Genomic DNA, 13,977 nt, shown 5'->3' with positions numbered 1-13,977 from the left:
CCTTCCATGTTGTATGGGACCGAGTGTTGGCCGGTTAAGAACTCACACATCCAGAAGATGAAAGTAGCAGAGATGAGGATGTTGAGGTGGATATGCGGGCATACAAGGAAGGATAAGATTATGAATGAAGATATTCGAGAGAAGGTGGGCGTAGCCCCCATGGAGGATAAGATGCGGGAAGCAAGACTCAGATGATTCGGGCACATTCAGAGGAGGAGCACTGAGGCACCGGTGAGGAGGTGTGAACGATTGGCTGTGGTGGGCACGAGGAGAGGTAGAGAGAGACCTAAGAAGTATTGGGGAGAGGTGATCAGACAGGACATGGCGCGACTTAGGATTACTGAGGACATGGCCCTTGACAGGGAATTGTGAAGGTCGGGCATTAAGATTGTAGGCTAAGGGGAAGTTGTGAGTATTTCTACAGCGCACGAGAGTGAGACTATCCAGTTAGGAGTTAGTCTTAAGATGCTACTGGTCAGCTACTGATGCAGGGCTTTATCTGCTGGATATTATTATATCTTCCATCATTTTCGTACTTCCTATATTTCTTATATTGCTGTTATTTTTATTTTATGTTATGTTATGTTATTTTATGTTATTTTATTATGAGTCTATTGATAGTACTAATATATCGTCTCTTGTCGCTGTGTTGAGCCGAGGGTCTCCTGGAAATAGCCTCTCTGCCCCTCGGGGTAGGAGTAAGGTCTGCGTACATATTACCCTCCCCAGACCCCACCTGTGAGATTATACTGGGTGATTGTTGTTGTTGTTGTTGTATATAACACACTATTGCTGTTTGGAGAAGTCAACTATTTAGTGCTTTTATCCATCCATTTGTTTGTAAAATTTGATTAGATGTTGATATATATATATATATATATATATATATATATATATACATACATCTTAACACTATTGCTGTTTGGAGAAGTCAACTATTTTAGTGCTTTTATCCATCCATTTGTTTGTAAAATTTGATTAGATGTGATGTTTAAGAAAATAATAAAGGCTAATAATAATTGAGTGAGAGTATGATCTTTCTTCATAATTTTAAATAGTTTTAAATAAAAATAGCAATTTATAGTATTCTCTCTAGTGTAAAATTCTTAATTCTGTAAATTTTGTTAAAAAAATAGCACTTTCACTTTATATCTAAGTGGTTTAAGGTTTAACTTATTTCAAGGATTTTCTTAATTTCTTCTGCTCCTTTTTCCACTTCTCTAGACCGCTATATGTCATGAGTCATTTAATTCTAATTAAAACTTGTATTTTTGTACTCTCTACGTTTCAATTTATGTGTTTTAATTTGACTAGACACTGAGTTTAAGAAGTAAGAAAATCTTAAGGTCTTAAGCTAAAAATGTGTGTAATATACCAAAATGCCCTTAAATTTTGTGATCTTAAATATATCATATGGAACGTTAGAGTTAAAAAACTACTAAATATATAAAGATACATTATTTTTGAAACAGATTAAAAAGTAAAGTAAAATATATACTTCATCCGTTCACTTTTACTTGCCCACTATACTAAACATATATTTTTATTTTTACTTGTCCATAGTACTAAATCAAAAAAAAGATAATTTTTTTCCTGTTTTACCCTTATCATTAATTAGTTATTTTCAAAATTATTTTCCCAGAATTTTTGAAATGCTACCATTATTAGGGTTATATGGTAAAATACATACTATAATTATCATTTTTAAGAGGGCTGAAAAGTTCAAAATGGACAAGTAAAAATGAACCGAGGGAAGTATATTGTAAATTTATTTGAAACATGAAATCATGTACGTTAGATAGCTATTTTAAAACAAATTTAAAATTGTAAATTGAAACTCGGGGTGTATTAAAGAACAGAATAAAGACGAACAAAATTTAAAACGTTATAACATTAGTTTAACTAATTTGGACTTGTGGTTAATTAAGAAACTTTAACAAATTTTCAAAGCATCCCCGGCAGTTGATGAGTTGTGACCACATACGACGTAAATATTGGAGGAAATAAAATTAACAACTTACCTTAGCTGTAAATTTCCAATATCACATGCTTGTTGAGAAAGATATTTTCCACGCGTAGTTCTTTAGCAGTAATTACTTTTTCCTATAAATTCCTCTCCCCCCTTGTTTCTCTCAACCAACCAATTCATCTCTTTCCTTCTCTCAAAGACCCAACATTCCACACTTTGCATCTACAGCCTTTGCCCTTCATTCTCATCTCCTGGTTTCCAGTGAGATGTCCTCTAATTCCAACTGGTCTTTATTCAAAACACATAATTAATCAAGATCATCCTTCCCTTTTTTCTTTGTTTGAATTGAAGAAGCAGATCTTGATTAATTATGGGGGTGAAAGGTTTTGTTGAAGGAGGCATTGCTTCTATTATTGCTGGTTGTAGTACTCATCCTCTTGATCTTATCAAGGTACGTATGCAACTTCAAGGCGAAACGCCTATTTCTTCAACTCCCAGTTCATCTCCTCTTCGTCCCGCTCTTGCTTTTCATCCCGCCAACCACGCAACTCAAGCTCACGTGCCAGTAACACCACGCGCCATTCCTCGTGTGGGACCCATTACCGTCGGCGTTCGTATCGTTACACAAGAAGGCGTCGCCGCCCTCTTCTCCGGTATCTCCGCTACCGTTCTCCGGCAAACCCTTTATTCGACTACCAGAATGGGGTTGTACGACATGTTGAAGCAAAAATGGACGGATCCTGAGACGAATAACATGCCTTTGGGTAGAAAAATTGTCGCCGGACTCATCGCCGGCGGTATTGGGGCGGCGGTCGGTAACCCTGCTGACGTGGCGATGGTCCGCATGCAGGCCGATGGTCGGCTGCCGGCGGCACAACGGCGGAATTACAAGAGCGTGGTAGATGCTATCGCGCAAATGAGCAAGAACGAGGGTGTTACTAGCCTGTGGCGCGGTTCATCTCTTACTGTGAATCGCGCCATGCTAGTGACAGCGTCACAGCTGGCATCCTATGATCAATTCAAGGAAATGATTTTAGAGAAGGATTTGATGAAGGACGGACTGGGGACCCACGTGACGGCGAGTTTTGCTGCCGGTTTCGTGGCGTCGGTGGTGACGAATCCGGTGGATGTGATCAAGACTCGGGTAATGAACATGAAAGTGGAGCCAGGGACGGCTCCACCGTACAATGGCGCACTCGATTGCGCCATGAAAACTATAAAAGCCGAGGGACCAATGGCTCTCTACAAGGGATTTATCCCAACAATTTCAAGGCAAGGACCATTCACTATTGTGCTCTTTGTTACACTAGAACAGGTCAGGAAATTGCTTAAGGACTTTTAATTAATTGATGATGACGAAGAATTTTTATTTAGTTGGTGTTTAATTAAAAAATAGGTCCTTAAGATTTGGAATGAGGTAGCACAATCCCAGATGTTGTGTTCTTACTTGTTAGTAGTATATAATATTATGCTACTTCAATATAAAATGATCTTCCGTTTGGTACAAGAATTGCTGATTAAAGTTGAAGCAACTGTTGAATTTTCTAATCTTGTGCTGTTCCCGGGGCTTAGGGGCTGAAGGGGTTCACCCGATCCTTTTCGCCGAAAAATTACACTATATATAGAAGGTAAAATCTGATTTTTACCTTTAGAGTATGTTTTGAATTCCCTTGACACAACCAAAAACATAGCTTAATGGTCAAGGGTTCAAAACCTTTGTACGGTGTACGATCATTTGTTCAATTCTCCCTAGCTATAATCTTTTTTAACTTTTTTCGTTTTTGAACCCCTTAGCGAAAATCCTACCCCGCGAAGGTGCGAAATTTGAAGTTAGTTATTGTGATTAAAAGTTTGGATTTACGATTTAAGGTAGTAAAGACAATACTTATTAGATAGATGCGAATTTAATCAAAGTGTTTATCTTTTGAGCTAGAAATCAGTAAATATACTGGATTCGTGCTAAAGAAGTGGATCCAGCCATGAGCGTGATTGGTGTATTAGAAATATTAACAAAAAATTACAAGTTTTTTAAGGGAAAAGTTAAGGCCACAACTTTTGGTATTGAATTTTAAAGAAGAAAAGGGCATCCAATAATTGACTTTGTCAAGCTACGGAAATTTCTTGGCCAAAATTCTGCAATATCTTGTGTAAGCAAATCAAAGTTTTGGATCGTACGTGAGGAAATTTCTTTCTGTGATTTTAATTGAGGTTTTAGCAAACATCACTCATTATGGTTTCACACTTACGGCTCAGTGCATTTAGAGACCGACGAATGAACTGATCAAACCATCTCAAGTTACCCTGTCTCAATTTATCCTCAATGTGTGTTACTCTAATTTTAGGTGAATCTTGTCATTTTTAATATCTTGTCTAATCTTGGATGGTTGCATATCCATTTTAATATGTGCATCCGTGAGACAATCATCTTCTAGATGTGTTGGACCTTAATTATTAGCCTAACATGTCGTTGTTGTTTCCTGTATAGTACTTCTTATCTGGTATAAATATGGAATGATAAAAGATCAAGTTTTAACTTTTCCACTCTTAGATATATATTATCCTCTTTATCAACTACTTACAGCAGTAACATACGTAAATATAAATGATATAACTGAAACAAAAATTAATTCGAGCTCATTGAATTCACAGTGTTTCCTTAAGAAATTTAATCCCCTCCTAGTACCCAAGGTTATGGATTATTTTCTCCCAGGATAAAACGAATTACACACTGGTGTAGCGGTACTTCAAACCCCAGTATTTCAGCGAACGCAAAGTTCGGCAGCAAATCACACTTACAGTTGCTTTGTTTGTAGTTTTAAAACAATGCAGAACAAGGGAGGAGAACTCAGAAGTCGAATGGAAATTCTGAGAGGAAGGAATGCAATGTATAGCCGATGTTGAATTCTTACTGAAGAGGATATCTGATTGCAATTCGTTTTTCCAGTGTATACACAGTGTATACAGAGTGTAGTTTGAGTGTGTACAGAGTGTATATCAATTATATACAGAGTGTATATCAATTGTATACTGAGTGTTTTGAGTGTTTTTTTCCGGTGTGTTCTTCTTTCTCTACAACTTCTGCTCTATTTATAGCAGTCATGTGAGAGAAATCCACCCCCTCCATGGTACATTAGGATATCATGGAGGAAGCACTTACATGGTGGAATGAGCACTTGCTTGGTGGGAGGAGCACTTGGCCATGGTGGGAGGTGCACTAGGCATCTTGTTGCTTTCTTGGTGCAACACAATACACAGATTGGAAAACATCCGTTACAAACACATATTATATCACGTTAATATTCACTATTAACAAATAAATTTGGTCTAAATAATTAATCAATCGATCGATCATTTGATCAAATCCGAATCCAAATCCAAATCCAAATCCAAATCCAAATTCCATTTCCCATTCACTCTCATTTTAAGACTATTTCATCTTAAACAAAAACTCAAGCAATCCAAAACTCAACAATCCAAAACTCAACAAGCCCCCACATGAATGGGAAATAGCTATATCACGGAAGTATGCATGAAAACTGGTGTGATTTGCAAGCAAGAATTAATTGCATCTGGATAAGTAGGTTTCCCTTTGAACTTTCCGTAGTGAACTTATGTCGGATATACTCGGTCAATCGGTAGATTTGATATCTTTGAACCGTCGAACTTTAGTGTATACCTAGACAACCATAAGTCACACAATCAATCCCTTAACCGTCTTTGGTTCTCATTGTTGTGTTCGTTTCAGCCATGAACACTGCCTGGTTTCATAAGTGCGTAGAGAATTGGCCTTGCAAAATTCTCCTTGAAGCGGTTAACACTTCACACTTACATAGGTGATTCCTAAACGTGTCATCCCATAGATACACTATTTGATATACCCTGTATCAAATTTAGAAATCATTAAAAAGCCTTAGTGCTTTATCCTTGGTACTGAACATTGTCTCATCACGAGAATGGACTAAAAATTTTTGTTGACAATGTTGAACCGTCATTAATGACTTTGTTTGATCTCCTTGAACCTAGATCTTGGGATCTCCAGTCTTCTAGGTAGAGTTACCGCCACAATAACTTGTTCTCAGCCATAGTCCCATTCCCTTCGATGATTTCTCAACTACCTCTCTAGTTAGGCCTTTTGTAAGTGGATCCGACACATTATCACTTAACTTTAAGTGGATCCGACACATTATCACTTGACTTTACATAGTCAATCGTGATAATTCCTCTAGAGAGAAGTTGTCTAACGGTTTTATGTCTTCGTCGTATATGACGAGATTTACCGTTATACATAACGCTCCCAGCCCTTCCAATTGCCGCTTGGCTATCACAGTGTATGCATATTGGTGCCAACGGTTTGGGCCAAAATGGAATGTCTTCCAAGAAATTTCGGAGCCATTCAGCTTCTTCACCGGCTTTATCTAAGGCTATGAACTCAGCCTCCATTGTAGAGCGAGCAATACATGTTTGTTTGGACGACTTCCAAGATACCGCTCCTCCACCAATAGTGAATATATATCCACTTGTAGACTTCGAATCAGTTGAACCGGTGATCCAATTTGCATCACAATATCCTTCAATCACCACAGGATATTTACTGTAGTGCAAATCAAAGTTTTGGGTATGTTCTAAGTATCCCAAAACTCGTTTCTTTGCCATCCAATGAGATTGACCTGGATTGCTCGTGTATCGACTTAGTTTACTTATAGCACAAGCTATATCTGGTCGTGTACAATTCATGATGTACATTAAGCATCCCAACACACGAGCATAATCCAATTGTGATATGCTTTGGCCTTTGTTCTTTGCTAGTGCAAGATTCACGTCAATTGGAGTCTTTGCAACTTTAAAGCCCAAGTGCTTGAATTTTTCAAGTACTGTCTTAATATAATGAGATTGTGACAATGCCAGGCCTTGAGGAGTCTTTTGGATCTTAATCCCCAGAATTAAATCTGCAATTCCCAAGTCCTTCATATCAAACTTGCTAGTTAGCATACGCTTAGTAGCATTTATGTTGGCAATGTTATTACTCATTATCAGCATATCATCCACATATAGGCAAACAATGACTATGTGATTTGGAACATTTTTAATGTACACACATTTATCACATTCATTTATCTTAAAACCATTTGACAACATTGTTTGGTCAAATTTCGCATGCCATTGTTTGGGTGCTTGTTTTAGTCCGTAAAGGGACTTAACAAGTCTACATACCTTATTTTCTTTACCTGGAACCACAAACCCTTCAGGTTGTTCCATGTAAATTTCTTCCTCCAACTCTCCATTTAAGAAGGCCGTTTTAACATCCATTTGATGAATTTCAAGACCATACACTGCAGCTAATGCTACTAACATCCGTATGGACGTAATCCTTGTAACTGGGGAGTATGTATCAAAGTAGTCAAGACCTTCTCGTTGTCTATACCCTTTGACAACAAGTCTTGCCTTAAATTTATCAATAGTGCCATCATCTTTCATTTTTCTCTTAAAAATCCATTTAGAACCCAAAGGTTTATTTCCAGGAGGAAGATCAACCAATTCCCATGTATGGTTGTTCAATATGGATTCTATTTCACTATTGACTGCCTCTTTCCAGAACAATGATTCCGAAGAAGACATAGCTTCTTTAAATGTTCGAGGCTCATTTTCCAATAAGAAAGTCACAAAATCTGGTCCAAACGAAGTAGACGTTCTTTGACATTTACTACGTCTTGGATCTCCCTGATTAAATGTACTTTCTTTTGTTTCTTCCCGAGGTTGTTTAGATCCTTCACCAATCGACTCTCATTCCTTTTTATACGGATATATATTTTCAAAGAACTCAGCATTATCTGATTCTATAACCGTATTATTATGAATGTCGGGATTTTCTGATTTATGAACCAGAAATCGATATGCTTTACTATTAGTCGCATATCCTATGAAAACACAATCAACTGTTTTCGGTCCTATTTTTACCCTTTTGGGTTTAGGAACTTGCACTTTTGCCAAACACCCCCACACTTTAAAATAATTCAAGTTGGGCTTCCTTCCTTTTCATTTTTCATATGGAATGGATTGTGTTTTGCTATGGGGTACTCGATTTAGTATTCGGCTGGCCGTAAGAACGGCTTCCCCCACAAGTTCTGTGGCAAACCAGAACTTATCAACAATGCGTTCATCATCTCCTTTAATGAACGATTCTTTCTTTCCGCAATCCCATTGGATTGGGGCGTGTAAGGGGCTGTTGTTTGATGAATAATTCCATATTCTAAACATATTTGTTCAAAAGGAGATTCATATTCACCACCCCTATCACTTCTTATCATTTTGATTTTCTTGTTAAGTTGCGTTTCAACTTCATTTTTGTATTGCTTGAATGCGTCTATTGCTTCATCTTTACTATTAAGTAAGTAAACATAGCAATATCGAGTACTATCGTCAATAAAAGTTATGAAATACTTCTTTCCACCGCGAGATGGTATTGACTTCATGTCACAAATATCTGTGTGAATTAAGTCTAAAGGATTTGAATTCCTTTCAACCGACTTATAAGGATGTTTAACATACTTAGATTCCACACATATTTGACATTTTGATTTTTCGCATTCAAACTTAGGCAATACTTCCAAATTAATCATTTTTCGCAAGGTTTTATAATTGACATGACCCAAACGTACATGCCATAAATCATTTGACTCAAGTAAGTAAGAAGAAGCTGAAGTTTTATTATTAGTTTCAACAACTATTACATTCAGCTTGAAAAGGCCCTCAGTAAGGTAACCTTTTCCTACAAACATTTCATTCTTACTAATCACTACCTTGTCAGATACAAAAACGCACTTGAAACCGTGCTTTACAAGAAGTCCAGTAGAGACTAAGTTCTTCCTAATCTCGGGAACATGAAGGACGTTGTTCAAAGTCATGACCTTGCCAGAAGTCATCTTGAGAAATATCTTACCGTATCCTTCAATGTTTGCTGTAGCAGCATTTCCCATAGAGAGCGTCTCTTCGGGTCCAGCAGAAGCATATGTAAAAAATGCTTCCCTCACAGCACAAACATGACGAGTGGCTCCAGAATCAATCCATCACTCCTTTGGGTTTCCTACCAGGTTGCATTCAGAAAGCATGGCGCACAAGTCATCAACATCTTCATGTTTTTCTACCATGTTTGCTTGACCCCTTTTCTTGTCTTTCTTCTGAGCACGACACTCCGTAGATTTGTGTCCGATTTTCCCACAGTTGTAGCAGTTTCCACTGAACCGCTTCTTGCTTGGGTTGTATTTCGGACCAGAAGCCTTCTTTCTCTTTTTGTTATCTTCAACAATATTTGCTCCCATTATTGTTGAATTTCCACGGCCTCTTCTCTCAGCAGCTTTGTTGTCCTCTTCGATTCTCAATCGAACAATGAGATCTTCAAGGGACATCTCCTTTCGTTTGTGTTTCAAATAATTTTTGAAGTCCTTCCACAATGGAGGCAACTTCTCAATTATTGCTGCTACTTGGAATGCTTCATTGATGACAAGACCTTCAATGAAAATTCCGTTAGTAAAATTACTAAAAAATTTACTTTCAACATTAGCATTCATTTGAAATATACCTTCAGCAAGTAGATCATGAATAATCACTTGTAACTCCTGGACTTGGGTAATAACAGACTTGCTATCTACCATTTTGTAGTCCAAAAATTTTGCAGCGACGAATTTTTTCATCCCGACATCTTCAGTTTTGTATTTCTTTTCAAGCGCATTCCACAATTCTTTTGACGTCTCCACGCCACTGTATACATTATACAGATTATCCTCCAGTCCGCTAAGAATATAATTCCTGCACAAGAAGTCAGAATGCTTCCACGCCTCAATCACGAGAAAGCTATCATTCTCTGGAGTTTCATCTGGAAGATCAGGAACATCTTCCTTGATGAACTTCTGTAGACATAACGTAGTCAAGTAGAAGAACATCTTTTGCTGCCAGCGCTTGAAATCCATCCCGGAAAATTTTCCGGGTTTCTCTGCCGGTGCCAACGCCGGAGTTCGACTTGTCGATGCGTTGGCAGTCACCATCGGAACAGCTTGGTTTCCGTCATTCGCCATTTTTACTGTAAAAATGACACAAACAAATGTTTAAAACTGGAGTGAAAAATCACGTAGATTTTAATCTCCAACAAAACGCCACGAAGACTTTACTCTCCAAATAGGAGTACACAAAACCACAAAGGTTTTAAGTTTCCAGAATAATAAAAGTAACACAAATACAGAAATTAAAATTATTAAATTCCTTAAGCTTGTTGTTGTTATTTCCTGTATAGTACTTCTTATCTGGTATAAATATGGAATGATGGAAGATCAAGTTTTAACTTTTCCACTCTTATATATATATTATCCTCTTTATCAACTACTTACAGCAGTAACATACGTAAATATAAATGATATAACTGAAACAAAAATTAATTCGAGCCCACTGAATTCACAGTGTTTCCTTAAGGAATTTAATCCCCTCCTAGTACCCAAGGTTATGAATTATTTCCTCCCAGGATAGAACGAATTACACACTGGTGTAGCGATACTTCAAACCCCAGTATTTCAGCGAACGCAAAGTTCGGCAGCAAATCACACTTATAGTTGCTTTGTTTGTAATTTTAAAACAATGCAGAACAAGGGAGGAGAACTCAGAAGTCGAATGGAAATTCTGAGAGGAAGGCATGCAATGTATAGCCGATGTTGAATTCTTACTGAAGAGGATATCAGATTGCAATTTGTTTTTCCAGTGTATATACAGTGTATACAGAGTGTAGTTTGAGTGTATACATAGTGTATATCAATTATATACATAGTGTATATCAATTGTATACTGAGTGTTTCAAGTGTTTTTTTCTGGTATGTTCTTCTTTCTCTACAACTTCTGCTCTATTTATAGCAGTCATGTGAGAGAAATCCGCCCCCTCCATGGTGGAACAAGCATTAGGATATCATGGAGGAAGCACTTACATGGTGGAATGAATACTTGCTTGGTGGGAGGAGCACTTGGCCATGGTGGGAGGTGCACTAGACATCTTGTTGCTTTCTTGGTGCAACACAATACACGGATTGGAAAACATCCGTTACAAACACGGATTATATCACGTTAATATTCACTATTAACAAATAAATTTGGTCCAAATAATTAATCAATCAATCGATTATTTGATCAAATCCGAATCCAAATCCAAATCCAAATCCCATTTCCCATTCACTCTCATTTTAAGACTATTTCATCTTAAACAAAAACTCAAGCAATCCAAAACTCAACAATCCAAAACTCAACATAACATTCACTCTCATATAATATTATTTTTTCTATAATTATTCTATAGAACTCACATTTCACTTAGGTAAACATCCTTCTATATATACATAACACTCTGGTCCGGTGGACGTTACTTTATTTCAACCATCCGATTTTAATTTTATATGTAATATAGTCACATATCATACCATTCTTCTAGAACAATGAGCCTAAATTTCTAAAAAAAATTGTATTTAGGTACACAATTATGCTGTCTTATCTCACCTCAACTTCACTCTCTACATTAACTAAACTTCCCGTGTATATCTTCAATTTTACTCTTACTTATATATCCTAAAATACTTATTTTCTAGATTGCTTCTTATAGTTTAAACTTTTGGTGGACATCCTTACTGGTTTCATCAATTTAGCAGCACAATATCATCACCAAATAGCATACAATATGAAATTTCATTTAATATATTGTGTTGATTAGCCTATCCATAACTGGCGTAAGCAAGCACGAATGCTGGTATAAATTCATAGTAATGAAAATGTTTTGTGATAAAATTTAGTAATATGTTGAAAGATATGTTTGCAATTGATTTTCTTATAAAAAGTATTTCATTACGCAAAAGCTATGTCTCAATTTTTTCCACGTGTTTCGCGCATGGTGTTAATGACATAAGTAAGTTTATTGTTTCCATTAACTAAACACAAAAGCAAGTATAATTCTTTTTATGTGACCAAGTAATACATAAATATATATTAACATAAACCATTTCAGCAAAAAAACAGAAAAATAAACATGCGAAAAAGGACACTAACAGTTAAAAATATCATTACAAATTAATATCTGACCGACACAAACTAATGAAAAAGAAGTAAAGAACACCAACTTGATATATGCTTGGCATATTGGCCCTCATACTTTGTAGGAGGCCTACATCATCCCCACCAAAAACCTCGGACCTCTATTAATCAATTACTCTTTACTTCATTATACGTGACACCTTAAGTATAGTATGTATGAAGTTTAAGATATACATATAAATTTGATTTTGTATTACATATTAGTAGTGAAGGAATTAAGTAATATAGTTAGTAGATTAGTTTGAAAGAGAAAATATCATACTAAAAAAAGCAATCTGATGCACAAAACATTTCGCGTCGATGTCCATGCAGGATTCGGGGAAGAGGGCATGATGTAGACAATCTATCCTAATGCAAGTATTAATGGCTGATCCCACAGCTTGAACTCGTGACTTATAGATTACACAGATACAACTTTACTGTTGCTCCAAGATTCCCCGTCAAAAAATATCATACTGATTTAAATAAATTTGAAGTAAAAACTTGTTGAAAAGTGTATAACATGATTTTATTTATCGAGCGAGCACGTCTCAAAATGAAATTAAAACAGTGAAGGAATGTGTAATCTTCTATTATTGTTACTGAATTGAATAATTGAGAGTAGGGTTTTGAGGGTCCCAAAAAGGAAGGGGTTTGTTGAGGGAGGCAGCACAAGTCCTTGTTTGTTATGATGTCTTCTTCATGCATTGCATTTGTTACTATAGATATTTGTCTCTAATTTTATGTCATGATTTTAATTAATATCTAAAGACACATGGAAGATACAAAATAACGTGTTGAATTGCAGGTTAATTAACGTTTAATGAGTTGAGCCATATATAATATTATGTTAAATCAAATAGGTGGTGACTAAGGAGAAAAATATCTTAATGGTTATCTTGTCGTTTCTCACTAGAGGTGGATCTAGCTTTGTATTACCGGGTTCATCTGAATCCAGTACTTTCGATGCAGAGTATAAATTTATGTGTAAAAATTTAATAAAATTGCAATAAATTACAAAGTATGAACTCATAATTTTAAAAATATAACGGGTTCAATGCTAAAAGCTTAAATGTTGAACTTATAGAGTTTAAATTTTGAATTCGCCTTTGCATACTGTCAAGATTACAGATATGGATCGAGCTCTGTATCTCCTACAATGGAGAATTCAATAGCTTCTAGAAGACAGAGCTCGTGGAGAAAGAAAGAGAACTTCTGAGAATCTTCATTCTTATGAAATGAAACTCTGTATTTGTGTATTGAGTACAGTTCAAAGTATATACATGTAGAATACAGGTGGCAAAATAAAACACCACTCCACTAACTACTGTGTAACAAACTATTAACAAACTAATTAACAAACTATGCTAACTAATGCCTCCTAACTAATGCTGACTCAGCATAGATATAGGTAATTACAAAAGGATAAATACATTATATTCTTAATATCCCCCTCCCCTCAAGTTGGATGTGAGGAGATCACACCCAACTTGCCAAGAACAGAACAATGCTTGATCCCAGTGAGAGCTTTAGTAAGCACATCTGCAAGTTGTTGTCCAGTGCCAATATGGTACAAAGAGAAGAGGTGTTCCTGAAGCCTGGTGCGCACAAAATGACAGTCTACTTCAATGTGTTTGGTTCTTTCATGGAACACAAGGTTCCTAGCAATATGCAGAGCAAAGAGGCTGTCATAGTACACTAGTATGGGTAAGCAAATTGGTACAGTAAGTTTTTCAAGTAGTTTTGACAGCCAAACAAGTTCATCAACAACTTTTTTGAGGGCTCTGTATTTTGCTTATGCTGAGGAGAGGGATATGGTTTCCTATTTCTTGAACTTCCAGCTGATAGGACTGCCACCTAAGAATACAACATAACCGGATACTGACCTTCTAGAGCCAGGGCAAGCTGCCCAATCA

General features: G+C 36.5%; 1 protein-coding gene across 1 annotated transcript; it reads left to right on the top strand.

Moving 5' to 3' along the window:
* The first annotated feature begins 2,120 nt into the window (after positions 1-2,120).
* LOC104222465 (mitochondrial uncoupling protein 5-like) lies at positions 2,121-3,517 on the top strand. The gene has a single exon (XM_009773696.2). It carries the CDS (start codon positions 2,340-2,342, stop codon positions 3,309-3,311), a length of 972 nt encoding a protein of 323 aa, XP_009771998.1. The 5' UTR covers positions 2,121-2,339; the 3' UTR covers positions 3,312-3,517.
* The last annotated feature ends 10,460 nt before the right edge of the window (positions 3,518-13,977 follow it).

This window comes from Nicotiana sylvestris, chromosome 5 (assembly GCF_000393655.2).
Source record: "Nicotiana sylvestris chromosome 5, ASM39365v2, whole genome shotgun sequence".
Lineage (NCBI taxonomy): Eukaryota > Viridiplantae > Streptophyta > Magnoliopsida > Solanales > Solanaceae > Nicotiana > Nicotiana sylvestris.
The sequence above is the reverse complement of the archived record's forward strand: the minus strand, read 5'-3'. Positions and strand labels throughout refer to the sequence as shown.